This window comes from Megalobrama amblycephala, linkage group LG14 (genome assembly GCF_018812025.1).
Source record: "Megalobrama amblycephala isolate DHTTF-2021 linkage group LG14, ASM1881202v1, whole genome shotgun sequence".
NCBI classification, from domain to species: Eukaryota; Metazoa; Chordata; class Actinopteri; order Cypriniformes; family Xenocyprididae; genus Megalobrama; species Megalobrama amblycephala.
The window spans coordinates 8,871,818-8,899,684 of NC_063057.1; the positions used below are offsets into that span (position 1 = coordinate 8,871,818).

At 37.6% G+C, this 27,867-nt stretch overlaps 3 protein-coding genes across 3 annotated transcripts; all 3 read right to left on the minus strand.

The window, feature by feature from the left end:
- Window positions 1–1,021: 1,021 nt before the first annotated feature.
- LOC125245459 (antigen WC1.1-like) lies at window positions 1,022–10,465 on the minus strand. Its single transcript, XM_048156061.1, has 15 exons — window positions 10,252–10,465; window positions 7,357–7,671; window positions 6,931–7,245; window positions 6,338–6,670; window positions 5,953–6,270; window positions 5,502–5,798; window positions 5,316–5,393; window positions 4,879–5,193; window positions 2,796–2,981; window positions 2,629–2,709; window positions 2,108–2,170; window positions 1,949–1,999; window positions 1,693–1,755; window positions 1,446–1,508; window positions 1,022–1,361 (listed from the first exon to the last, which is right to left on the minus strand). Exons 1-15 carry the CDS (start codon window positions 10,448–10,450, stop codon window positions 1,312–1,314), a joined length of 2,727 nt encoding a protein of 908 aa, XP_048012018.1. The 5' UTR covers window positions 10,451–10,465; the 3' UTR covers window positions 1,022–1,311.
- A 1,090-nt stretch (window positions 10,466–11,555) lies between these two features.
- LOC125245570 (soluble scavenger receptor cysteine-rich domain-containing protein SSC5D-like) lies at window positions 11,556–13,022 on the minus strand. The gene is made up of 4 exons (XM_048156225.1): window positions 13,001–13,022; window positions 12,422–12,736; window positions 12,004–12,306; window positions 11,556–11,884 (listed from the first exon to the last, which is right to left on the minus strand). The coding sequence occupies exons 1-4, from the start codon at window positions 13,020–13,022 to the stop codon at window positions 11,556–11,558; spliced, it is 969 nt and encodes a 322-aa protein (XP_048012182.1).
- A 1,770-nt stretch (window positions 13,023–14,792) lies between these two features.
- Window positions 14,793–18,118, minus strand: LOC125245571 (scavenger receptor cysteine-rich type 1 protein M130-like). The gene is made up of 5 exons (XM_048156226.1): window positions 18,070–18,118; window positions 17,097–17,411; window positions 15,900–16,202; window positions 15,451–15,765; window positions 14,793–15,100 (listed from the first exon to the last, which is right to left on the minus strand). The coding sequence occupies exons 1-5, from the start codon at window positions 18,116–18,118 to the stop codon at window positions 14,793–14,795; spliced, it is 1,290 nt and encodes a 429-aa protein (XP_048012183.1).
- Between the last annotated feature and the right edge of the window lie 9,749 nt (window positions 18,119–27,867).

A 27,867-nucleotide genomic window follows, 5' to 3' on the forward strand; every position in this document is an offset into this window, starting at 1 on the left:
GCTTCTACAAACATTTGTGAAAGAATGGGTCGCTCTAAGGAGCTCAGTGAATTCAAGCATGGTTGCCACCTGTGCAATAAGTCCATTCATGAAATTTCCTCACTACTAAATCTTCCACGGTCAACTGTTTGTGGGATCATAACAAAAGTGGAAGCAATTGGGAACAACAGCAACTCAGCCACGAAGTGGTAGGCCATGTAAAATCACAGAGCGGGGTCAGCTCTTGCTGAGGCGCACAGTGCGCAGAAGTTGCCAACTGTTATGATCACCGTCTGTTCCTGTCTCTTCCCGGGCTACATTCCCCATCATCCTCTCTGCCAGTCACATTCACACACTCCACACTAATCACCACACCCAGCTGCAGCTCATTACCAGGACTATAAACGACTTTCACTCACACCACCTCACCGCGAAGTCTTGATTACCCTGTGTGTCAATTCCGAGCGTTATCCCGTGTTTATCCTGTTTTCCTGTCTGTTCCTGTTCCCGCCTTTGACCCCTGCCTTGTTATCCTGTTCCGTGACTGATATCTGCCTGACTTTGACCATTGCCTGTATTCTGACCACGATTCTGACTGTTCCTTGTGATTCCTGTTTGCTCCTGTCTGACCCTGCCTGTATGACCACTCTAACTTCAATAAAGCTTGGATCTTACCATGAGTCCCGCATTGTTACACCAACTTTCCGTAGAGTCAATAGCTACAGACCTCCAAACTTCGTGTGGCCTTCAGATTAGCTCCAGAACAGTGCATAGAGAGCTTCATGGAATGGGTTTCCGAGCAGCTGCATCCAAGCCTTACATCAAGTGCAATGCAAAGCGTTGGATGCAGTGGTGTAAAGCACGCTGCCACTGGACTCTAGAGCAGTGGAGACGTGTTCTCATGAATCACGCTTCTCTGTTTCAGGTTGGATACAATGTTTTGATTCTTAAATAACCAAATGATTATAGCTTAAGATAAAAAAAATAAATAAATAGACCAATTTATTTTTTTAGTTGTTTTAATTAGATAGTTGTGCTCAAAAGTTTACATACCCCTTGCAAAATCTGCAACTACATAAAAATTAACGTGATTTTTATTGTTTTTGTATTGTGTTTTTCATTGTTTTTAAGATCATTAAAATGTGCTTGTTAAAGAAAAGCAAAAAAGAATCAAAGTTATAAGCTTATAAATTTCAAAGCAATTCATTTTACAAAATGCAAGCACATCAATAAAAATTAATATTAAAACAAAGTATCTATATAAGATCAATTCAACCCAACTGTAGAAGCTGTAAAATTTCATGAACCGAGGCAGTGGGTGTGGCCATTGAGTCATACAGACACGTCCTCGTTTTTTGACTCCTCCCCCACATCATCATAGTCTGTTATTAAAAATAAAAGGAAATATATCATGTTCAATGTATTTAAATCTAAAACTGAGCCTAAAAAAAGAGACAAAAACTGACCCAACAGGTTTCTCTCTTCTTCACTGATGTTCTTCACATCATCATACTCCTCCTGATCTCCCTCTGATACACATGTGAAATAAAACCCCACATTGTGATTTTAATACAGCTTGTGTCACTGATGATGTCATTGATCTCTTTCTCCTCATGACTGTCTGAGACCATTAGATTTACTCCTGATGAAGTCATGATGATTCATTATTGGTATATTATGAACGCATGTTGAATATATTGTTCTTTAACTCACCCGTTACACCTTGAAAGTCCTGTCCATTAATGATGACATCATCATAATTCTCTGGCATGTCCACTACACACACACACACACACACACACACACACACACACACACACACAGAGAGAGAGAGAGAGAGAGAAGCATAGAACAAATGTTGCATTTCATCTGTACTGAGCATCAATTTAAAGGGATTGTGTTAGAATATACATACATATAAAACATGAAATAAAAAAATAAATAAAAAAATAAACATATTCTTTAATACCAGAGTTCTGTTCAGTGGTGGTGACAACATCATCATAGCTCCCAGGTGTGTCTTCAACAAATTTAACATGAATCAGATGCCATCACATTTAAAACTTATATATGTATATTGTCTTAATTTCATATATAGATTATAGAATAATATAGTACAGAACAGCACCTGGTTGCAGTCCATCAGTGATGACATCATCATAGTATTCTGGTGCGATTTCATTCGCCCTGTCTTCAAAAATGAAAACAGAATATTTTTAGGAATGAAACACTCTTGTTGGCCATGAGGTCATTACCATTTTGATCAATCCATAAATGATGTGACCAGTTTACAATACACGAGTAGGACTATAATGTAAGATCAAAGGATTTTAGAGACAAATAATCACAGAAACATACCTACAAATATATGAACCCCTACCTCCCAACACAGTGTGTGTGTGTGTGTGTGTGTGTGTAAGTAAAAGAAAACCCTACAGAGCTGCAGGTTAATGTCTGTCATCTGACACATTCAAATTCACAAATCAGACAAAATATCCACTTTCTATGGGTCATACAACAATAACCAATCATTTAAGATTGGGCACAAAAGGCCTCACAAATATGACTCAATGTGATTTACTCCACTCATCCTTCTGATTAAAATGATTACCCTGTCGATCTCCACAAATCAGAAGAAATGACACTCACCGCTGTGAGTGAAGAGACTGTGTCTGTTAGTGGGTCTGTGATGAATCTCCTCATAAACGGCTTCAGTTTTCTTAGAGAGAGCTGTGAGTGTAGAGAGACAAACCTGCTGTCATGACTGATCACACACTGAATAAGACACAATATGACAGTCTCTGGATCTCTCCTACCTCTCCTCATCACTCTGTTCTGCTGAATCAGTATAAGCAGTGGCACTAAGAGCAGTAAGAGCACAACTCCCAGGACAATCACAAGCACAGAGAGAGACGGAGGAGTTTGTGAACGAGAGACTGATGTTGAGCTCACTGTCTGAGAAACTGCAGGAGAAGATGCAGGAGTAGTGGACACTGACAAATCTGTCAAGTCTGTCAAAACACAGGATTAATTAGGATTAATATAGTAGATAACCCACTGCATCCCTCTCAGATGATGGACGAAATAATGAAAATAACTAATTCTAAATAATTAATATCCAAACTTTATAAACTTACTTCAAATACCAATTCAACAATAATTCTACCAATGTCTAAATGGGAAAATGAATTGTCATTGAAATTGAAATTTGGATGTCAGTCACAGATAAACTTTCCACAATTTTGGACTGTAGGATTCCTCCATCTCCGTCACTTTGTTTATTGGGTAACACCATTGAAATCAACAATCTTTCGATTAAATACAAAAATCCACTACTCATCTCTCTAACTATCGCAAGAAAATAATTCTGTTAAACTGGAAATCAAAAAAAATATATACATATTAATCACTGGACTAACTTTCTTATAGAATATATCACATTAGAAAAAATAACATACATAAACAAGAAACATATATTTACTGATATTTGGAACCCATTTTTGACTTATCTCAATATACATCAAAACCCTGGCTCCGGACCCACACACTCTCCAAATTCTACAAACAGCAGCTTTACAAACTTATAGAGAAGAAAAGGGAACAAGGGGAAGATAACTATAGCTTCATAAATACTTATATGTATGTGTATATGTCTATGAATGTGTGTATATGTACACATGTATTGATTTAAATTATTGACTATGTATAGTTATTATTATTATTATTCTGTTTCTATTATTATAATTAGCACAATTCAATGTATATATGTACTCTATACATCTATCTTCTTTCTACCCCTGGCTTTCATTTAGGTATTTATGTTTACGTATCCCCTTTTTTTCCCTTCTCTCTCTCTCTCTCTACTTTTTTTTCCCTCTTATTTTGTCTTTCCTTTCCTTCTCTCTCTCCTTCCTCTTTTCTTCATTTTCTTTTTCTTTATTTATTTATTTTCTTCTTTTTTTCTATTATTATTTATTTTTATGTATTTTTTTTATTTAAATAAAAAATATATATATATTTTATTTTATTTTATTTTATTTTATTTTTTGGATGGGGTAGGTTTGCAAATATGGACTACATGATCTAACCACACCACTTGGCTGTGCAAGAATGAGTGAACAGTTCGGGTATATTGAAGTCGAGCTGAACCGGATATACTCCTAAATAGATCGATTCCCCCCTCAGGGCTTGGGAAAGGTTTTGAAGGAGACCAGGCAGGACATCAGTCCTCTCCATGATGGCCCAGTGGGTACATTCCCACTGTTGAACCATGAGCTTATAGAAATATTACTCAAATGGAAAATTCCCTGCTGTTTCACTCTAATGCTCCTAAATAGCGACCTGATGCAACACTACCTCTGTGCCCCATTCCACCTCGTTCTTTTTTTTTTAATGATCATTTATTTTCTTTCTTTTCTCCCCCCCCTTCTCCCCCTCTCTTCTGTTCTCAACCACCTATTTCACTATAAATTTTCTTTTCTTCTTCTATTTTCTCCCCTCTTTTTTCCATTTTTCTCCTCATTCATTTTTTTCTTGTTTTTTTTCGCTTTTTTTTCATTTCGTTATAAAATTTTTTTACTACAACTATTGCTATTTATCGTATATATATTTTTTCATAATATTGTTTTGAATTGTTTTGCATATATATTAAGAAACTTATAATGGAGACATACATATACTTCACACACTTCTTTTCACACACACTTTACATAATTATATGTAGATTCTACTTTTCGTTTTATATGTTCTGAATTGATGTAATCGTCTCACTATGTTTTGTCTTATATCCTGCTTCAATAAAAAAAAATAATAATAAAAAATAATCTGTCAAAACACACACACATTATTCGCATTAAAATTATGTAAAAATGATTAATATTGTTCAGTGTTTGCTGTGACCTGCACAGGTGAGTCCAGCGTGATCTTTGTTGGAGCAGTCAGTGTGGTTCTTCAGGGAGAGAGGACAGTCCCACAGGTGAATCTCATTCCCTCTGCACTCGACTCCTTTCAGCCACACAACACCTTCACCAGCACCAAAGACTGAATTCCCATCAGCTCTCAGTGCTGCTCCACAACCCATCTGTCTGCAGACCACCTGAGCATCGCTGATGTCCCACAGATCATCACAGACTGAGCCCCACACAGCGTTATGATACACCTCCAGCCTCCCAGAGCACCGGCCCTTCCCTCCACTCAGTCTGAGAGGAAGATGATCTAAATCACACACATCAACATCACTGACCAGATTCAGCTCAACTTTTACAAAAACACATTTACAATGCATTTTATAACTATTTCAATTTGTGATGATAATAATCAACTCAAAATTAACTTACTTGAACACTGTCTCTGGTGAGGAGAGGGTGAGGTAGAACATGTCAGATGACTCTGAGGAGACTCATGAGTTTGCTCCTCTGAGATTAAAGAGAAAAGTGAAAAATCATTAAAATAAATAAATATATATATTTTTTACAAAACACAACCACTTCAAAAAGTCTTAAATCAGTTATATATTATCTTACTTGAGCAGGTGATTTTGGCCACTTCATTATTACAGTCATTCAGTCCCCAGGATGAAGATGGACACTGCCATAGAGTGGAATCATGACGTCGACATTTAAAATAATCAAGCCAATTATGAGACTTCAGTCCCTCTGAAATACTGGGTTCACTGCCAGATCTTCCACAGTTCAGCTCTTGACAGATCAGACTCGCTGTGTCTCTGTCCATCTGATTCCAGCACACATTACCCCAGGATCCATTGTAGAAAACCTCCACATTCCCTTCACAGCCCTCAGTTAACCTGATCTCTTTAAACTCTAGATGGAAAAGGATGAGAATCAACTTCAACTCTAATCCAACCTCAATTAATTTTAACCACTGAAAGCTAGATATGGGTGATTGAAATGTCTGGGAAAAATATTTTGGATTTTGAAATGTTACTTAATTTTTTCACACTAGTGTACTGTTTACCTGAGCACACGACTCCTACATCCTCCTTGTGTTGACAGTCATGTTTTCCCCAGCCTGGAGAAGAGCAGCTCCACAGGGACGTCTCATTCCCCTCACACTCCACCTCATCCAGCCATATGGGTCCAGAACCAGGACCAAACCAGGCTGGTACCTGCTGGTTACTGAGGGCCACTCCACACTGCAGCTGTCTGCACACCACATGGGCATCTTTAATATCCCAGGAGTCATCACACACTGTCCCCCATGAGCCGCTGTGAAAAACCTCCAGCCTCCCTGCACAGTCTCCCCCAGAACCCACCAGCCTGATGGACCCGCAACCTGATATTCAGAGAAAGAGAAACACATTAGTGATCACTAACATCTGAAGAATCTGCCCAGATGTTGCTCTTCTCACCAAGGCAGGTGATTGACAGCTGTTGTGTGGAGCTGCAGTTGAGAGTTTGTGGAGAGCTGCAGTTCCCCAGATGAGCTTCACTCCCAGAGCACTGGAAGCCCGTCACACACTCATGACTGTGTTCAGGACTGGATGAAGAGGAGCCGGAGAAGCTCAGCACAGAGCCACAGCCCAGCTGTCTGCAGACCACAGAGGATGCAGTGAGACTCCAGGAGTCCAGCAGAACTCTCCTCCAGACCTGATGGATGGAAACTTCCACCTCCCCCTCACACTGTCTCTCTCCAGACAACCGCACCAGACCATCATGAACAGCCAGAGAGGAACCTGAGGAGAAGATCTTATGTTTTACTAAAATATTGCAAGTTTGAGAATATATTTTACATAAATAATAATTTTACTGTACATTTTAAATAGATGGCTTGAATATTTTCTTTCAGTTTGAAATGAATATATGAAATTGCACATGTAGTGTATTTGTATTTTTTGTATTTATAAATTATTTATAATAAAATATATATAAATTTATAAATTGTATTTATACTTTTGTATTTATCTTTCAGCAGCTCACAGTAATATGGACTCACCAGAGCAGATGACTCCAACATCTCGTCTATGAGAACATTCAGCTCGACTCCATGAAGAGATGGAACATTCTGAGAGTTTTGTTTCATTCCCGTCACAATCAAACACATCAGCCCAGATTTCACCACTTCCCTCTCCAAACCAGTCTGATCCCACAACAGACACAGCAATCCCACAATTCAGCTGTCTACAGAGGACACTGGCAGCTCTCATATCCCAGCATGCATCACACACTGTGCCCCAATCATTGAGGAACTGAAGCTCCACTCTTCCAGAACAAGAGTCTGAACCATTCATCAGTTTGCCCTTCTTGTAACCTGAATAAAGGACATAGAATAGTGTATTAAACTATTGTATATTGCAACTGACAGAGAAATTATGCTTTAACAAATACAAATGAAAAAAGACACTGAATATTGATAATTTACCAGAACAGATCAGACCCACATTATTGTCACTGGTGCAGTTGTGTTTGTTTGATGGTGATGTTGGACAGAGGTGAATCTGAGACTCATTTCCTCTGCACTGAATCTCTTGTGTCCACATCGGAGCATCTCCTTTTCCAAAAGCAGCTTCTCCCAGCACCTGTACAGGAATCCCACAGTCCAGCTCTCTACACACAACCTCTGCATCCTGCTGGTCAAAGTCAGCAGCACACACTGAACCCCAGGTCTTCCCATGAATCACTTCTAACCTCCCAGAACACAGGTGAGGCCCATCAGTAAGTCTGGAATGTTTATGATCTGTTTTAATAAATAAAAAAAATAAAAATAGATTTATTCAGAGTCTCAGTTTTTAGAGTATGTTTAAAACTAACAACATTTAGATTTAACTAAATAACATGTATATTTGCAAATTAGTAGGAAAATGGAAAAAAAATAAAAATAAATCACATCAGGTTAGATTTTCACCCAATAATGTATTGCAAAATACATCCAATTACCAAAATAAAAAGAATGGAATTCACTAAGAATCGACTGCGCACATTTTTTGTGCAGTTTAGCCAATAAGCACAATGACACAAAAACATGCACAAAATTGGTGCTGAAGGCAATTTGCACAGTACAGTTTGGATCTAATAAGAATACTATAAGAATGACAGTGTGATAAACGATGATACATTTACTCATAATTCCGTTTACATTAAACACTGTAAGTCATCCTTTGTCTATTATAACCTTGGTAACTCCAAGTACTCCAACTCCACAAAATATAAAGCATATGTCACACGCAATAAATGCTTTACATTGTTGGCAAATGTTTCAACTATGTAACAAGATATTTTTCAACACTGGAAGTTTTCAAAACAACTACACGTGTAATGGCGGGGACGTTCATCAAAACAAGATAGAAAACAGCTAATTGCTTCTAAATTAGGATGTTTTTAATGTAAAAATCTTGGTAACAGCGTAAGTGGACCTCAGAGAACATTACAAAATAAAATAAAAAAATGCAGTTCATGACCCCTTAAACACAAATATCCCTTTTTAACCCTCAGGGGTCTGAGGATTTTTGGGACCCTGGAGAAGTTTTGACATGCCCTGACATTTGTGCTTTTTTCAGTTGTTCATAAACATATTAATGGAAAAAGGTGTCATTACACTGTATTCAGCACAAACTAGGCTACAATAATATGTGAGGAACATGTATGTACATGTTTGTGTTTTTGAAGGAATAACGTTTATGCGTGGTTATTGAAAAAACAAAAACTTAAGTCACTGAAATAAAGCCAAAAAATATATATTAAATCTTTGTTCACAAGACTTCTGGGTATTTGAGGTTGTAGACTAGAGTTTTTGCTTCAAAATGAGGTAAAAATTATGCTGCCTGCTTGTTCAGATAAAACAATAGAGAGATTTAAATTTTCTAAAACATCTTTGGTCAAGAAACACAGTATGCGTGGAGGCGTGAATCCTCATGTATAATGGGTGATTCTCACCTGAGAAGACAAAAGAATCACATAATAATGACCTGAAATGACTTGCATATTAATGAGGCCTTTCAGTCAGGCTGTGAAAAAACCCTGTGATCATGATTCAAATCTCATCATGGTGTAAATCAAACATACAGAAAAAACAGCAATACTGTGAAATATTATTACAATATAAAATAATGGTATTCTATTATATACTTTAAAATATAATGTATTTCTGTGATGCAAAGTGTTTGAACAATTATGTTACCTCTATGGCATTTCATATAGGCTTTTAGCTTAAAAGCATGCACATTTGGAGAAATATTGATGGATTCTCATATGTTTGTCAATTTTCTATACAGAAGAGTAATATTTATTCAGGATTTATTGTCATTACTATGAGTGCTGGATACTGTCAATTCATACTTGCAGCCGGAGGGCGCTCTGTACACCTTTAGTCCACAAATGCCTGAGCACTAAAGAAGAATAGGCAATCCAGGAACTAACCGAACTAACAGAGGACAGAGATCGCTAACTATGGCTATTCAAAACACTTTTCAAGACAATAAATACACGATTGAGACGATGAATGCATGTATTGACTCAGTATTTGCCTCAGAATAGCGCTGGCTCCGTGGGCGTGGCCGCATTAGCGGATAATGAGCTGAATCACGGACTTCTGACATGGCTCTCTTTTCATACAGATTACATAAACACAGAATGTTTGTTTTCGATTTGACTTACACGATTTAAAACCTGACATTTCAACGTTTTTTTAGACATAAGTCTAATTTTTTTGTGATTAGTATTCACTAAGTTACAGTTCATTTTCTGAGAACTATCAGATTGGACTTCGTTCAGAGGGAGACGAGAGATCACGCATCATGTTAGTTTTCTTTATTTTACAAAAAGCACAACATTTTGTTTTTACTCTGAGTGTACACAAATAAAAGAAGATATTCCACAGATTAAAATGGTGTATAACTCTTAATTGTATGTGCAACATTAACGGTATTTTGAGTCTCTTTCACACTGGTAAGAAAAAAACCGCGGTGGTATTGCCGGCGATACCCTCAGACCTCAGAGTGAATATAAAGATTCATTAACTGTCTTCTTTGATAATAGTGTGATTTAAACTACACTGGGCAAACAGCACAGAGTTTTGTGAAAAACCATCAGTAATGAGACTTATTTAGACAGAAAGGAGGAATGGTTGCAGAAAAAGAACGACTTAATTAAACAAGTCAAAACATTGTGCCATTTTGCTGCTGTATGCACCTGTTTAATAAGTTTGTGAATGGTTAGTGAAAAAAATGCATCATTTTGCACTGATAGCTCAAACAAATGTGAATTTGAAAACTGTTTAGTGAATTCACCCCAAATTGTTTTGAAGATCAATCTCATTCACCTGAGCAGATGACTCCAGCATCTTGAATATGACCACATGGATGTCTTGATGATCCACAGTTCTTTACTGTTGTCTCTGATCCAGTACACCTTTCAAAAGTCCAGACTGGTCCTGATCCTGGTCCAAAATGAGCATCACGCAAAGCATCTACAGGTTCTCCACAGTCCAGCTCTCTACACACCACTGCAGCTTCAGTCATATTCCAACCAGCATCACACACTGTTCCCCACTGACCTCTATGATGAACCTCCACTCTACCAGCACAGCGACTGGTACCACCAACCAACCTCACATTCACATGATCATTCACATGATCTATATATTAAACAGAGTATGACAGATGAACAAAAATTGAAGAACCAAGAGAAAGCAAAATTGAGTATTGACAATGAGGAAAAAATACTATATTTAAAATTATTTTGATTAATTAATGGAAATCTTGTCCAACCTGCACACATGAGCCTAACATATGAACAGGTGTTTTCATGTGATGGTGATGTTGGACAGAGGTGAATCTGAGACTCATCTCCTCTGCACTGAATCTCTTGTGTCCACATCTGAGCGTCTCCTTTTCCAAAAGCATCTTCTCCCAGCACCTGTACAGGAGCCCCACAGTCCAGCTCTCGACACACAACCTCTGCATCCTGCTGGTCAAAGGCAGCAGCACACACTGAAACCCACGTCTGATTATCAAGTATCTCTAACCTCCCAGAGCAGCGAGAACCTCCAACCAGCCTCACTCCTGGAGAAGAGACAGACATAAAAACATGAGACACTTATTTTATAGGTGAAATTAAAAAAAAAAAAAGGGTTTCAGGATTTAAAAAAATGCGATGTTTTGTGTTAATTATCTCTGGATTGATTAATGACAGTTTTAAACAGTTTACAATTAACTTTCTCTGCTTCTCTCATTCATGAGCCTAATGTAGTAATAAGTAATGCTTTTATCCTTGTCAGACAATCCCTGTAACAATCAGAAAAATCCATCTCTGTTTTTTTGTTAGTTTGTGAAACCTGATGCATTAATGTAAACAAATGTAACCATTGTTAAGTGTTACAAAACATTAAATATATGTTTTGCATGTCATTTGACCACAAAATTATTTCTCACATGAAAAAAAAAAAATACGGGTACATTATCTGACAATATAAATCTTGTTGTTGGTCAACCATTAAGCACTATTTATTAAAAGCTAAAAGTAAAAGTTTTAAAATATGAAAGTCAATACAGCTTTTTTTCCCTTTATTTTTTCTTCTAATTATGAATGAGAAGTTGCTTTAAGGCAGGTGGCTCATCAGTGAGGTTAGGTCTGAAGCAGTTTACCTGAACAGATAACTTCAGCATTTTCACTATAAGCACAGCCATGTCTAACCCCTGATGATGCCCCACAGTTCTTCAGTGTAGATTCTGATCCAGTACATAACACATTACTCATCCATGTTGGTCCTGGTCCAAAATAATCATCACTCAGAGCATCTACAGGTTCTCCACAGTCCAGCTCTCTACACACCACTGCAGCATCAGCCATATCCCAGAAATCACCACAAACTTGTCCCCATTGACCTCTATGATGAACCTCCACTCTACCAGCGCAGGAACTGTTGCCACCAACCAACCTCACATTCACATGGTCTGTATATTGAACAAACAGAATAAGAAACAAAGACACAGTGAAGGACAGATGAGAGAAAAACAACTAATTTTATTATTGTTAGTATTATTATTTTTACTCAAAGAAAATTTGTTCAAACCTGCACACATCAGTCCAACAATACTGTCATGTGAACAGTTGTTTTTATTTGATGGTGATGTTGGACAGAGGTGAATCTGAGTCTCATTTCCTCTGCATTGAATCTCTTGTGTCCACATCTGAGCGTCTCCTTTTCCAAAAGCATCTTCTCCCAGCACCTGTACAGGAGCCCCACAGTCCAGCTCTCTACACACAACCTCTGCATCCTGCTGGTCAAAGGCAGCAGCACACACTGAAACCCACGACTGATCATCAAGTATCTCTAACCTCCCAGAACAGCGAGAACCTCCAACCAGCCTCACTCCTATAAAAAAAAAAAAAAAAAAAAAAAAAAAAACAACACTGAGTATGAATGAACCTTACAGAACACAACATACACTACCTTACTTAACAAATTTACATTTTCATTTTGAAGCTACCTGAGCAGATGACTCCTACATCTTTTATATGATCACAGTAGTCAAAAAACCCATCCAGTGACCCACAGTTCTTCAGTGTAGACTCTGATCCAGCACATATGACAGTACTCATCCAGATTGGTCCTGATCCTGGTCCAAAACGAGCATCACTCAGAGCATCCACAGGTTTTCCACAGTCCAGCTCTCTACACACCACTGCAGCATCAGCCAAATCCCAGAATTCACCACACACTGTTCCCCACTGACCTCTATGAAGAACCTCCACTCTACCAGCACAGCGATTGGTACCATTTACCAACCTCACATTCACACGGTCTGTTTATTGAATAGAGAAAATTAGACATGAAGAGACAATGAAACAAAAAAGGTAAAAAAGATACAAAAATCACATGAAGAAGATAAAAATAGGACTCCTGGTAAGCAAAACAGGCTGTGAAAAAATATATTTGTTGCTTTCTGTCTTGATTTTCCCCTCAATTGCAGGTTAGATCTTTGCTAATATTTTGAAGTAAATCTTTAGAAAAAATAATGTGAAATTAAATACATTAAATTGTTAGAAGTAATAGGCACAAAACATACCTGCTACAATTATTTGCACCATTATTAGGAGTAAAACTCCAGCTAAATGATATACTCCTATTCATATTGTACATTTCAACCTAAGTGATTAGTGAAATTGAAGTGGTATATGACTTCCTCTTTCACTGGACTATAAATTAGAGGTGAAACATAAGACAGTATCCAATATTCACCAATCACAATGGGAAGATCTGAGAATACAGTAATGATGTGTAAAAAAATATAGTTGACCTGCACAAATCAGGAAGTGGCCTTAATAAAATGGTTTAGAATTCCCATTTCTATTATGATGGCAAAAAATAAGAAGTTTAGAACAACTGGAGAAGATAAGAATCATAGTATGAGGATAGATTGTGTGGCCAAAAAATCTTCAAAGATCATAGTTGGAGAAATGCTGTGTTACAGGTATTGGGGTCAATAAGTCTCTAGAACTATGATCAGATGTGACATGCCCACATTTGACGGATTACCATAAAAAGCCTTGGATGTCATCAAACATAAGTGCCTATATAGTTTGCCAGACATCACTGGAGATTTCGGTGGGACTGGATCTTGTCAGAAGAGTGCAAAATAGAGCTTTTTAGAGTCAAACAAATGAGGTGTGCAGGCTCAGTTCTACAGGGGTGATAGAGGGTGATACACATTCACATGAGTAGGACAGAATGTTCAAACATAATAAAATTGTTTACTCACAATAAATGGGAGATTTTGCTATAGCCACTCCACTGTGGGAGGAGCTGAAGAAAAGAGTCAATTGCCCACGTACACACTGTAAGTTTCAGGAGTGACAACTGCATTTAAATGAGTGAGTGAATCCCCTAAATTATCATTACATGTGTGTACGGAACATGGCTCAGTCTCGAAAATGCGATGATTGACAGCTTGGAGACCATATAGTGATGTTCTGGCGTCTCACGTGTTTGGTATCCGTTATTGTGACCAAATTAATATAAAAGTGACAAAACAATTTAAAGGGTTAGTTCACCCAAAAATGAAAATTCTGTCATTTATTGCTTACCCTCATGCCTTTCCACACCGGTAAGACCTTTGTTAATCCTCGGAACAGAAATTAAGATATTTTAGTTGAAATCCGATGGCTCCATGAGGCCTGCATAGGGAGCAATGTCATTTCCTCTCTCAAGATCCATAAAGGTACTAAAAACACACCTAAATCAGTTCATGTGAGTACAGTGGTTCAATATTAATATTATAAAGCAACGAGAATATTTTTGGTGCGCCAAAAAAACCCCAAAATAACGAATTATAAAGTGATGGCCGATTACAAAACAATGCTTCAGGAAGCATCGGAGCACAGTGAATCAATCGAATCTGGTGTTCGAGCGCCAAAGTCACGTGATTTCAACCATTGGCAGTTTGACACGCGATCCGGTGCACGTAAACGTCATTAACAGCTAGTTGTTCAGTTTGGTTCGGTACACACTGCATAGAATTTCTGTAAATGCGGTTGTCACTACCTGTATTTTTCGGTAGTTAATTTAGTTGTAGAATGCGGTTGTCACTCACGTATTTTATTGAACTGTTTGTGTACAGAGCTGCAGTGTGTGACAAAAATTGTGCCACACATATGCTTGAAAAAGAAAAAAAAATGCTTTAAAAATGTTTGTCTTTCAAATACTTTAATTTAAGCTTACACATGTCAAATGGCCAATTTATTGTAAAATTGTAAAATTGAAAGACCAAGAGGAAAGAGGAAAGTCATTTTTCACAGCCTATTTTGAAATATTACATTAAGTTTCAATCCTGAGATTTTAATGTGAAGTGGAAATTAGTTCTAACCTGCACATATCAATCCAATATCATTGTCATTAGAACAGGTATTTTCAAGTGATGGTGATGTTGGACAGAGGTGAATCTGAGACTCATTTCCTCTGCACTGAATCTCTTGTGTCCACATCTGAGCGTCTCCTTTTCCAAAAGCATCTTCTCCCAGCACCTGTACAGGAGCCCCACAGTCCAGCTCTCTACACACAACCTCTGCATCCTGCTGGTCAAAGGCAGCAGCACACACTGAAACCCACGTCTGATCATCAAGTATCTCTAACCTCCCAGAGCAGCTGGAGTTTCCAATAAGCCTGACACCTGAGGCAGTGAGAGACAAGAAAAAACAAATTTGTCACCTTTTTTTTTTTTTTAATCCATTTTGATTGTTATTTAAATTAGTAATTTTGTCACTATTGGTCTATAACATGACATGACATGACCCTTTAATGTAAAAAGGAATCATGGTCAAATAAATCACTCTAATGTAAACCAAAACTCATATGGCTTTGTTTATCTCTTTCAGGGAACACAAAAGAGTGATTTTTAGAAGAATATTCTGAACACAGTCATATAGGTCTGGAATGCTGAGTAAATGACAGATTTTTTTTCTGTGTGTGAACTTTCCCTTTGAGGCAGTTGGATCAGTGATAGGGTTTGGATCAGCTCACCTGAGCAAATGACTCCAGCATCTTTACTATGATCACAGGGACTTTTACCCCATCCTGTTGACCTACAGTTCTTCAGTGTTGACTCTGATCCAATACATATCTTGCGATTTGTCCAGACTTGTCCTGATCCTGGTCCAAAATGAGCATCACTCAGAGCATCTACAGGTTCTCCACAGTCCAGCTCTCTACACACCACTGCAGCATCAGCCAAATCCCAGCCAATACCGCACACTGTTCCCCACTGACCTCTATGATGAACCTCCACTCTACCAGCACAGCGATTGGTACCACCAACCAACCTCACTCTCATGTTGTCTATATAATGAATAGATAGGTATTAAAAACATATGGGCAAAGGAAAAGAATTAGGGGAGAAAAAAAACTACTGTGAAACAAATATTTTGAGAACATTAAATTTGATTTCAGTTTATAAAGAAAAAAGTTCTAACCTGCACATATCAATCCAATATCATTGTCATTTGAACAGTTGTTTTCATGTGATGGTAATGTTGGACAGAGGTGAATCTGAGACTCATTTCCTCTGCACTGAATCTCTTGTGTCCACATCTGAGCGTCTCCTTTGCCAAAAACATCTTCTCCCAGCACCTGTACAGGAGCCCCACAGTCCAGCTCTCTACACACAACCTCTGCATCCTGCTGGTCAAAGGCATCAGCACACACTGAAACCCACGACTGATCATCAAGTATTTCTAACCTCCCAGAGCATCTGGTGTTTCCAATAAGCCTGACACCTGAAAGAACACAGATCATTTAAAGGATTAGTCCACTTTTAAATAAACTTTTCTTGATAATTTACTCACCCCTATGTCATCCAAGATGTTCATTTCTTTATTTTGTCAGTCGAAAAGAAATTAAAGTTTTTGATGAAAAGATTCCAGGCTTTTTTCTCCTTATAATGGACTTCAAAGGCCTCCAGACGGATGAAGGTCAAAATTAGGCTACAGTTTCTGTGCAGCTTCAAAAGGCATTATCAGACGAAGAATAAGGGTCTTATCTAGCGAAACAATCGGTCATTTTCAAATAAAAAATACAACTGTGTGTATATAAATATAAATATATATATATATATATATATATATATATATATATATATATTTATATATATATATATATATATATATATATATATATATATATATATATATATATATATTATATATACATGAGATTGTAGCTGAGAAGAGGTAACCGCCAGCTTACCGACGTGTTGAGTAGTATGTGCATTTTTCAGATACAATTTACTTGGCGCTTCTTCGAGCAACATGTTTCGTTCCTGAATGAACGTTTCTGAATGCCCCCGGACCGCACTAGAAAAATTAAAATAGGCTACTTTGGTAAAATTATTGGGCCGGTTGTGAAAGATTGTGAGTAGTGAAGAGTTAATTAACAGAATGAGTAGGCTACTGATGTAAGAGATCATTACTGATGTGGCCTAAGAGATGTGCTTTTAGATGTTTCTTTGAAGGCCTACAGTAAAGGGACTCAGCAGGCAGAGTTAAAAGAATTATTCCATCATTGAGAAAAATTGAAATTTTAAAGATTTTGTACATGTATGAATTAAAATTTAGTGAAATGTGAACAATGTTCAGTGATGTAATAATGAACTCAGATTTGGAGCACCTTACCTGAGCAGATAACTCCAGCATCTTTACTGTGATCACACATATGTTTACCCCATCCTGCTGACCCACAGTTCTTCAGTGTAGACTCTGATCCAGCACACATGACAAAACTCATCCAGATTGGTCCTGATCCTGGTCCAAAACGAGCATCAGCCAGAGCATCTACAGGTTCTCCACAGTCCAGCTCTCTACACACCACTGCAGCATCAGCCAAATCCCAGTCATCATCACACACTGTTCCCCACTGACCTCTATGATGAACCTCCACTCTACCAGAACAGCGACTGTGACCACCAACCAACCTCACATTCACATGGTCTATATATTGAACAGAGAGAATGAGACATGAAGAAACACTGAGAAAATGAGAGAAAGAAAGAGATTGACAAAATAATTCACACTTTTTGCAACAGGTGCACACTGAACGAGAGAGAGAGAGCAATGGGAACAATAAGAGGGGGTGGGGGATGACTTTAGAAAGATGTCACCATTATTATTTTATATTTACAAGGAGATAAATAGTGGATTACTCAGTAAATATTCATCTATGGTAGTTAATATTTTGACTTTTATCACCATTTATGTTTGTCATACTTCAGAACAAAATGTGAACAAGATCAAACATTTTAATCAAGGATGTTACAGAAATTTGTTTGATTTGACACAGAATGACCCAGAAGGGAAAGAGATTCGAAAAAAGAACAATACAGAGGAAAAAAGTGAGAAAACTTAAAAAACAAACAAACAAACAAACAAAAAACACCTCAAATAAACATTTTAATAAATATAAATATGTTACAGAAATTAGTTTGATTTGACACGGAATGACCCAAAAGGGACAGAGCTATTAGAAAAAAAAAACAGTAAAACAGGGAAAAAAGTTAGAAAACAATATCACAAAACTCAAACATTTTAATAAATGCACAAAATATAGATATGTGACAGTTAGCCAAAATATATGTATATTTATATCTACCTGCAGTGATGATTTTGATCAGTAACATCAGCATCAAACATCTCCCCATCTTCTCCTTCAGCTCTATTTCAGAAACACACAAGTTTCTCCTCTGCTCCCTCAAACACACTGAAGAAACTGGGCGCTGTCATTCCCCTAAAGAGAGAGAGCAAGCCCCAAAACTTTCCAATCAAGTTCATCATTACCTTATTAGACACAACAGAGGAAACCACCAAAGAGCTTCAGTGACAAATCAGAGGAGGCATTTATGATTTTCTCCATATTTATCGAAAGCACGTCAGCAGAGAAAAGAACTCCTCCTCCATGTCGAGACACTTCAGTGAGGATGCACACACACACACCTGCCAGAGGCAAAAAATAGTCACACTGGAGACATTAAAGGTTTCAGAGAGAGGAAGCACCCAGGATATTTACAGCATCAAACACCTGCTGATACACTGATAACTGCTCAAATTACAGGAATAGAAATCTTTATAAATAACATCACATCATTGTGTGACAACTATAAGCTATTTTTTTTTTTTTAATTATTATTATTTTTTTTACTTTTATAAATCCTTCATTAAATAGTAAAGTTTATTGTTAGTAAAAAGCTAAATCACAAATTTAAGTTGTACATACAATGTTCACTATGGAATATATGTCATTCACTATAGCAAGTATACAGCAAATTAGCAGCCATGGCCAGCTGCGTTAAAGGTGGCAATGCGTTACTCATCCACGAGATGGCAGCAAAACACTACTTATTCTAAAGACAGGCGGAAAAAGCCCATTTCTTACTGTAATGCGTTAGTCTTCCTGCTAGAGGGCAGTAAAACATTTAATCTTGAAACGAGATGATACAGTAAGGCCCGGTTTCACAGACAGGGTTTAGACAGGGACTTTGGCTGAGATTAAGCCAGGATTAGGCCAAAGTTCAATTAGGACATTTAAGTAGCTTTTATAAACATGCCTTAGGGAAAAAAAAAAAAAAAAAAAAAAAAAAAAAACATTACTGGTGTGCATCTTGAGACAAAGCAATGGCACTGAAATGCCTCATTAGAATAATAAATTAGGTTGCTGTTAATTTTTTTTTATAATCACTGTGTCCAGATATAGTGGGTACGGAAAGTATTCAGACCCGCTTAAATTTTTCACTCTTTGTTATATTGCAGCCATTTGCTAAAATCATTTAAGTTCATTTTTTTCCTCATTAATGTACACACAGCACCCCATATTGACAGAAAAACACAGAATTGTTGACATTTTTGCAGATTTATTAAAAAAGAAAAACTGAAATATCACATGGTCCTAAGTATTCAGACCCTTTGCTGTGACACTCATATATTTAACTCAGGTGCTGTCCATTTCTTCTGATCATCCTTGAGATGGTTCTACACCTTCACTTGAGTCCAGCTGTGTTTGATTATACTGATTGGACTTGATTAGGAAAGCCACACACCTGTCTATATAAGACCTTACAGCTCACAGTGCATGTCAGAGCAAATGAGAATCATGAGGTCAAAGGAACTGCCTGAAGAGCTCAGAGACAGAATTGTGGCAAGGCACAGACCTGGCCAAGGTTACAAAACAATTTCTGCTGCACTTAAGGTTCCTAAGAGCACAGTGGCCTCCATAATCCTTAAAAGAAGACGTTTGGGACGACCAGAACCCTTCCTAGAGCTGGCCGTCCGGCCAAACTGAGCTATCGGGGGAGAAGAGCCTTGGTGAGAGTGGTAAAGAAGTACCCAAAAATCACTGTGGCTGAGCTCCAGAGATGCAGTCGGGAGATGGGAGATGGTTGTAGAAAGTCAACCATCACTGCAGCTCTCCACCAAACGGGGCTTTATGGCAGAGTGGCCAGACATATTTATCCCTTTCTGATGAGGAGGAGATTGAAATTGGGCGCCTTGCCGATCCTGGAGTGTGATTGGCCACTGTTATCTGAAGTAGCCCCGGTGTTACCCACCCTAGTGTGGAACTCATTTGCATAGCATAAAGTACAGTGTTAAAATAGTGTCTTTAACATTTTATCCATGCATTATTTCTTTACCAAACCTCTTTCAAATTATTAAAGGCATCGTAGGGAACAGATAAACACCAAACACGATATGAAATGGCTAAATCATTGTCCCTGCATTTGTTTATTTGTTAACAGGTCTGTCCCATGACCTGCTGTTTTAACAGTCAGTAACCATTAACATAAACTGTGCTTTGCATGAAGACGGAGTGGATGTGACGCAGTTTAGATCAAATTAAGGCCTCCAAACATAGGTATGAATGGATTAAGATAGTTACAGTAACTATTTGTGAACACATAATGCAAAATGTATGTAGTTAAAAGATGTTTGATAAGTCCATTTAAAATTGTTTGGAACAATTTTGATGCAGTTTTATTTGTAGAACAGTCTCCGTTGGCTTTTCTGTGAAGTAACCCACATAGCAAATGTTTTCTGGCCCAGCTCTGGGCCACACGATCACGTTTCCCTCGGCCCAAGTACCGCAAAGAATGACGGCCCTGAAGTGGCCCAGAACTGGATTAAAGACAGGGGTCACACATGGGCCATAACCGGCCCGAATCTCAGCCAGTTAATAACCCTTAACTGGCCCTGAAGTGGGCCAATACAGGTTTTATTATTGGTACCAATTCTCAGCCATATGTTAACCATATCACCACCACCCTTTAACCAGAAACCCCAAAAATGAGCCATAACCCAGCCTAATCTTACCCAAACCATGTGAACAAATTAGTCACAAGGAAATTCAATTCTCAAAATTAGTTTATTTAACAATATTGCACAAGCCAATAATAATAATAATAATAACCACATTCAGAATTGTGTAACTGTGTGAAGGCTATTTTATTTAGTACAATCAAAGCATATCTTATTACCACCTCATGAATATATGAATGAATCTAGCACTGAAATGTAAAGATATTATAATGTAATTTTACTCTCAACAAATATAGAGCAAATTAAAAAAAAAAAATACTTAAAACAAATTTACACATCAGAATGTTTGTATGTGTGAGGGAGAACGTGATCCTATTTAGGACTGTCCTCAGGAAGTGAAGTACAGCTCTGCAGCCCCTCATTTCTCTCTCCTTATTCCAGCAGACTATTAGTCTTGTCCCTGACAGCAACATAGTGTCGGGCCAGATCCGGCCCACATCTGGTCCGCGTGTAAACCACATGTACCAGATGTGGGCCGGATCTGGGCCACACTATGTTGCTGTCTGGGGCTGGTGTCAGACAATTTTTTCCTCACAGCAGCTAAAAGACAAAATAATAATACAAAATTAATAAATACATATACAAACATTCATCCATCTACTGTAAATAAATGTAGGTAACAAATGAAAAATAAGGTTGCTTTGGTGTTTTTTACAGGAAATGATTGCCAATAATATGGCACTATTGAATGACTAACTGGCTTGTCAGAGTTTGACAACAGTATTATGACAAATAAGACCATTTTAGCAAACAAAAACCTTAAAAATGTTGAGATATGGAAACTGTGGTGTAAACAGAGTAACCAATGCACTGTTGAAGTACTGATAATGTAACGCATTCAAAGCATAACATCTTATTTCCACCTCAAAAAAAGTGCATTTAATTTCAAAATGTACTGGTCTGTCTTAAACAGTTACTTATTGCATAGGTTAATGTAAACTAACAATGACCTCCTACAAATACCAAAAACATGTCTTTGTTTATGTGACACAATGATTATTCCAGATTTGATTCTACATGACTGATGCAAAATGCTTACGAAATAACAAATTGCTTTCTTATTGTTTTAAGAATGTCTACTAGCTAAAACAAAAATATCAGACATAGACCTATCCTGATTATCAAAGTCAGAGATTAGATTTAGATATAATTAAATCTGATTGTACAACCTTTGAATCACTTTCAGTTAAAAAAGTCAATTACTGTTGCTGATTTTGCTGTGATTTTTTAACAACAGTGGGCTACATTGTTCCGCACACTGGACAGGAAGCACCGCGCCTCGGACATCCCGCAGGCCGGTCTATCTCACCCCGGTCGCGTCAATCCTCATATCTGGGTTCTCAAGTTCAAGGGGCAGTGAATCAGCTACCTTATAGGCAAAATTCACTTCAATAAAGAACTAAGTGGCATCCGAGTTTCATGTATTTCAAAAAGCGCCAAAAATGGGTTGTTATTCTATTTTTAAAGATAGCTGTTACGAGTGATGGAATTCATTAATCATAATAACCAAAATAATCTGCGAGTTTGGCGGCTTTTTTGTAAAAAAAAATTAAGTTCAATTCTTTCCAAAAGGCCAAATATTGATTCAAAACATCTAACATAACATAACAGCTAATGTTAGGTCGTACACAACATAACTTCACTTACCTAGAACAGCGGTTGTCCGACAGACGTCTTCACCCTTCAGTGGGAGAAATTTCAACCGACGCATCACGTGAACCTCATCCACCAACCAGAAAAGCTGCTGTTACCGTGGAGATCGCGCCAAAATAAACAATAGTTGACCGCCCAGTTGTAACTATAACTTTACATATATTTTTAAATAAACTGTTATTTAGGGGAAATATATATATATATGTGTGTGTGTGTGTGTGTGTATATATATATATATATATATATATATATATATATATATATATATATATATTTATCTATATCTATATATATATATATATATATATATATATATATATATATATATATACAGTTGCAATCAGAAATATTCAACCCCCAAAGAGTTTTAAGGATTTATGAATAAAAATATTTTCAAAGTGCGGGATTCTGCTTTGGATGACTTCTTTATGAGTTAAGTGATGCATCAAATCAACAAAGAAAATGTATGATGTAGTATTTTTGTGTAACAGTATATTTTGTTAAGATAGCCATGTCACAATTATTCAACCCCTATATAATATTGTTACTTTTAAAGCTTTCTGACAGTTTTTATGGCCTGAAGTGGAGCTGAAACATCATTAAGCCTTTGGGAACTCTATAACGATCCTTCATTTGCTTCAGCTGTGATGCATATATAAACCCCAACCATGAAGGTGTTCAAGGTGAGCTGCAATCATGGGAAAGACAAAGGAGCTTCCACAAAAGCTGAGAGAGGAGATTATTTCATCACATCTGAAGGGCCTTGGGTATAAGAAGATTTCCAAAATATTTAACATTCCAAGAGACACCATTGGGAGCATTATAAGGAAGTTTAAAACTTATGGAACAGCTGCAAACCTTCCTGGCCGTGGAAGAAAGCCCACAATTTCATCAAGGGCCCTTAGCATCTTAGTCAGGACAGCTAAGAAAAACCCCTGTGTGACTGCAAGAAAGCTACAGGATGACCTGATGAGAGCTGGTACAAGTGCTTCAGTGGCAACTATAAGACGTGCACTGAATAATCAAGGACTTCATGGCCGGACCCCAAGACGCACTCCACTCTTGACCTCAAGGAACATCAGGAGTCGACTAGAATATGCCAGGAGGAATTTGGATAAAACTACAGAGTTCTGGGAGACAGTTCTATGGACTGATGAAACCAAACTGGAACTTTTTGGACATATGGACCAGCGGTACATCTGGCGTGCAAAAGATCGGGCTTATGACCAAAAGAATACCATCCCCACGGTCAAGCACGGAGGTGGGTCATAAATCCAATTGAAAATCTTTGGTGGGATTTGAAGAAGGCAGTTGCAGCACGGAAGCCATCACTGAGTTAAATCTTGCCTTGAATATAGCAGGCCTAAATACTTACAATTGTCCAGTACACAGAGTATGGCACATAATCGCTACACTGATCTGGGCCACACACCTCACATCCACAATTGGCCCAAATGTTGTCTGCCGTCATGCATGCAGTACACAGAGTATGGCCCATAATCGTTACACTGATCTGGGCCACACACCTCACATCCACAATCGGCCCAAATGTTGTCTGCCGTCATGCATGCAGTGCCATCATTGCCACACATGGCCCACGGTTGGCTGACATGATGCATGCCAGTGCCGGCAACACGCCAGCAGTGCCATTATGAGGCCACATTTGGGCCAAGTCTGTTTGCTATGTGCAGGCCCGGATTAAGAACACATTGGGCCCTGGGGCTATAGCAACACCAAGGGCCCCCTTGCCATGCCACAGTGTCTTGTACCACAAGATTTTTTTGAGATTGACGGCACCCATTGACTTCCATAGTAGGAAAAATGTCAGTGGGTGCCATCAACTGTCTGGTTACCAACCTTCTTTAAAATATTTTCTTTTGTGTTCAACAGAAGAAAGAAACTCATTCAGGTTTAAAACAACTTGAAAGTGAGCATGTGATGACAGGAATTTAATTTTTGGGTGAACTATCCCTATAAGGACAAGGGTCCGCATGCTAACTATTAGGATGCTGTCACTTTAAGACCTGCACGCGTCCGATTTTCTCAACTCACTTCAGACATAACCAACTGTGTTTATGTAAACATTTTGTGTATTTGACAGTATTATGGCGCAATCTGACGCGAAAGATGAAGTCCAGTAGTCAGGTGCTGTTTGACAGGCTTAAGTGTGTGTGCACGCTTCGGGTGTATGGGGTCAGAAAATGCGCATCTCAGAACAGCACACGAATGTTTAACTGGCAGGGCTTTAAAGCACATGCAAATAAAGAACTTTTGTGATTGCGAATATGTGCAGTGTCCCGTGAGTAACTCTACCGCTGTGTTAACATGTGATGTGAATGTGTCGAGGTCGAGTTGTACGGATGGAGGCACCAGAACTGCAATTGATAGAATGTGCTTCAAAGGCAGATAGTGGAGACAAGTCACACGACATTGGTGTTCGTCAAAAAACAGTAGGAAAGTTAATTCGGGATTTTTACACGGGTGATGATGATGAGAGAAAAACACTGACATTCTGAATTCAAACGGCAATAAAATCAATCGACTCGTCCCTGTAAAAGTTGAAAACACCTTAGGTTTTCATGAGAAACAATTACCATGCGAATAGGGCTTAACTCGTTATAAGAATAATAACTTGCTGCAGCTGCTATCTCACCTTCTTCAACGTGTAAAGGCGACGGTGTCGGAGGGTGAAGATAATTGTGAGCTGCCGCTGCACGCGGGGTCTTCCACTGGCTCGGATGTTTTATGTGAACTGTAGTAGTTAGTTTTGGAATTTTTGCTGTAAGATTAGCATCCCTTTTCTCCCTTTCAAGCTTATTTTTCCTTTTTTTGCGCACCACTATCACTTTTTTTTATCATTTTGAACACCAGCGAGGCTGAACAAGCAATAATGGCCAATTTCCCATTTTCTAGTCTACATGCGATGCGATAGCATAACGCAAAGAGGCGTTTCCCAATGTCATGTCGCGAATTGTAAAGTGATTTTGATTGGACGGTGATTTATCAGTCAGGCACATTTTCCAATCATTTTTTCTTGTTATTTTTTTCAACCACCTATGACTTGTCAATCTCATTTCCTCCAGCCAATCACGGGCCCCCTCTACCCGCGGGCCCTGGGGCTTCAGCCCCACCTAGCCCTTATGTTAATCCGGCCCTGGCTATGTGGGAAGGAAACAAAAGGTCTGCATTGTCTCTCTGTTTCTTTGATCTGGTGATCAAAGAATCTTTATCTTCTTGGGTGACCATTTGGTTTGTCACTTCTCCTGCTATCAGGAAGCATGTGTCGTAAAAGTAATCAGCATTGGTTTCTCTGTAGACGATCTGGAGTCGGAATTTCGATTCTGAATTACAATTATGTTTTGAAAGAATCATCTGAATGATTCATTTGTGTGATTCGTCCATGGTTCCCACACAAGTAAGCTGATGATTGTCTCCATGCATCTGTGTGAATTAGCTCTGAAAATGCAGTGAACTAACTGAAAAGGGCTGTTCACACAGAATGCATTTATGCTTTTAAAAAAGCAAGATGCTTCAGAACACTCACAATTCATGTAAATGTGTTAACTCTTGACTGAATGACTGAAACTATGCCTTATCTGGACTTAATTTAATTCTTTTCATCTTTCCTAAATTATGGCTTGAATGAAATCTGTTTAAAATGTATCATATTCCAGTTAATAGAAATTATGGTTAAAATGGCACTCTCTGCTAAAATAGAGACGGGAATTAACACTTCATGATTGGGGGCAGAGAAAAGCCCTTTTGAAACAGGACGAGTTTAAATAGTCATATTGCAAGAGAAGACTAGCTCAAGAAGAGAACCAAGACAAAGACAAGAACCAAGAACTGTGCAGTAACAAGTTTCACTTTTCTTTTCTTTGCTTTTACTTAATTTTCTTTTCCGCTGAAAGTCTCATGTTCTACGTTTTGCCGCAAAGTTCAACCAACGACTTTTGCCGCTTCAGCTTTAACTCCAGCCACGACAAAGAGACTTCAATTTCCCAGCAAGCTCAAACGTGATTGGTTTTGACCTAATCACTATCTGGACCTGAAGAGACAAATCATCAACTTGGAAAACCCTTCTCTGCACGCCGACGAGGAAATTCACATTTAAAGTCGACTAAAGCAAGTACCCCAGATTAAAACTGAACTGGTGCATTTAAATTAATGATTAATGGTTCGTTCAGGTCTTTGAAGTGCATTGCTAGGAATTATGTTCATCAGATCACACTCTCTCTCTTAAAACTCTTTCTCTCTCATTTCCTTTCTGCAACGCGTATGAATGTGTGTGTGCGTGTGTTTGTGTTAGATTAGTTTGTGTTATAATAAATAAAGTCTCTTGTAGATTTTTTAAAGAAAGTGTCTTGTATTATGTGCTTCTAAAATTTAATGTCTTATACTGTGATCTTAAGTTACCGTGCTTTAATCAGTGTTTTCACGATTGTTGGATATTTATATCCGCTACAACAAGAGCTTATTACAGCTCGAGCAAATGATCGCTGGACGACTCAGTTGCTCGGTCGTAAACTTACAACTCTTTACAATTCCCTAATAAATTATTTCATTTGAGCTAATTTTACTTCCTAGGGTGTGTTTTGTACGGAAGAGGATTAGGGCCAAGCAATAATAAAAAAAAAAAACCATCTCGAGATTAAAGTTGTTAAATTTCGAGAAAAAAGTCGAAATAAAATGTTGAGAATAAAGTCATTAAATTACGAGAAAAAAGTTGTTAAATTACGAGAACAAATTCGTTAAATTATGAGAAAAATGTCGTTAAATTAAAAAAAAAAAAAGTCGAGATAAAATGTTGAGAATAAACTCATAATTTAATGAGTTTATTACGGAAGAGGATTAGGGCCAAGCAATAATAAAGAAAAAATAAAACCATCTCGAGATTAAAGTTGTTAAATTTCGAGAAAAAACTCGTTAAATTTCGAGAAAAAAGTCAAGATAAAATGTTGAGAATAAAGTCATTAAATTACGAGAAAAAAGTCGTTAAAGTATGAGAAAAATGTTGTTAAATTTCGAGAAAAATGTCGAGATAAAATGTTGAGAATAAAGTCATTAAATTAACAAATTTATTCTCGTAATTTAACGACTTTTTTCCTCGTAATTTAATGAGTTTATTCTCGTAATTTAATGAGTTTATTCTCGTAATTTACTGATTTTATTCTCGTAATTTAATGACATTATTCTCGTAATTTTATAACTTTATTCTCGTAATTTACTTTATTCTCAACATTTTATCTCGACTTTTTTCTCGAAATTTAATGAGTTTGTTCTCGTAATTTAATGACTTTATTCTCGTAATTTAATGACTTTATTCTCGTAATTTAATGACATTCTCGTAATTTAATGACTTTATTCTCGTAATTTAATGACTTTATTCTCAACATTTTATCTCGACTTTTTTCTCAAAATTTAACGAGTT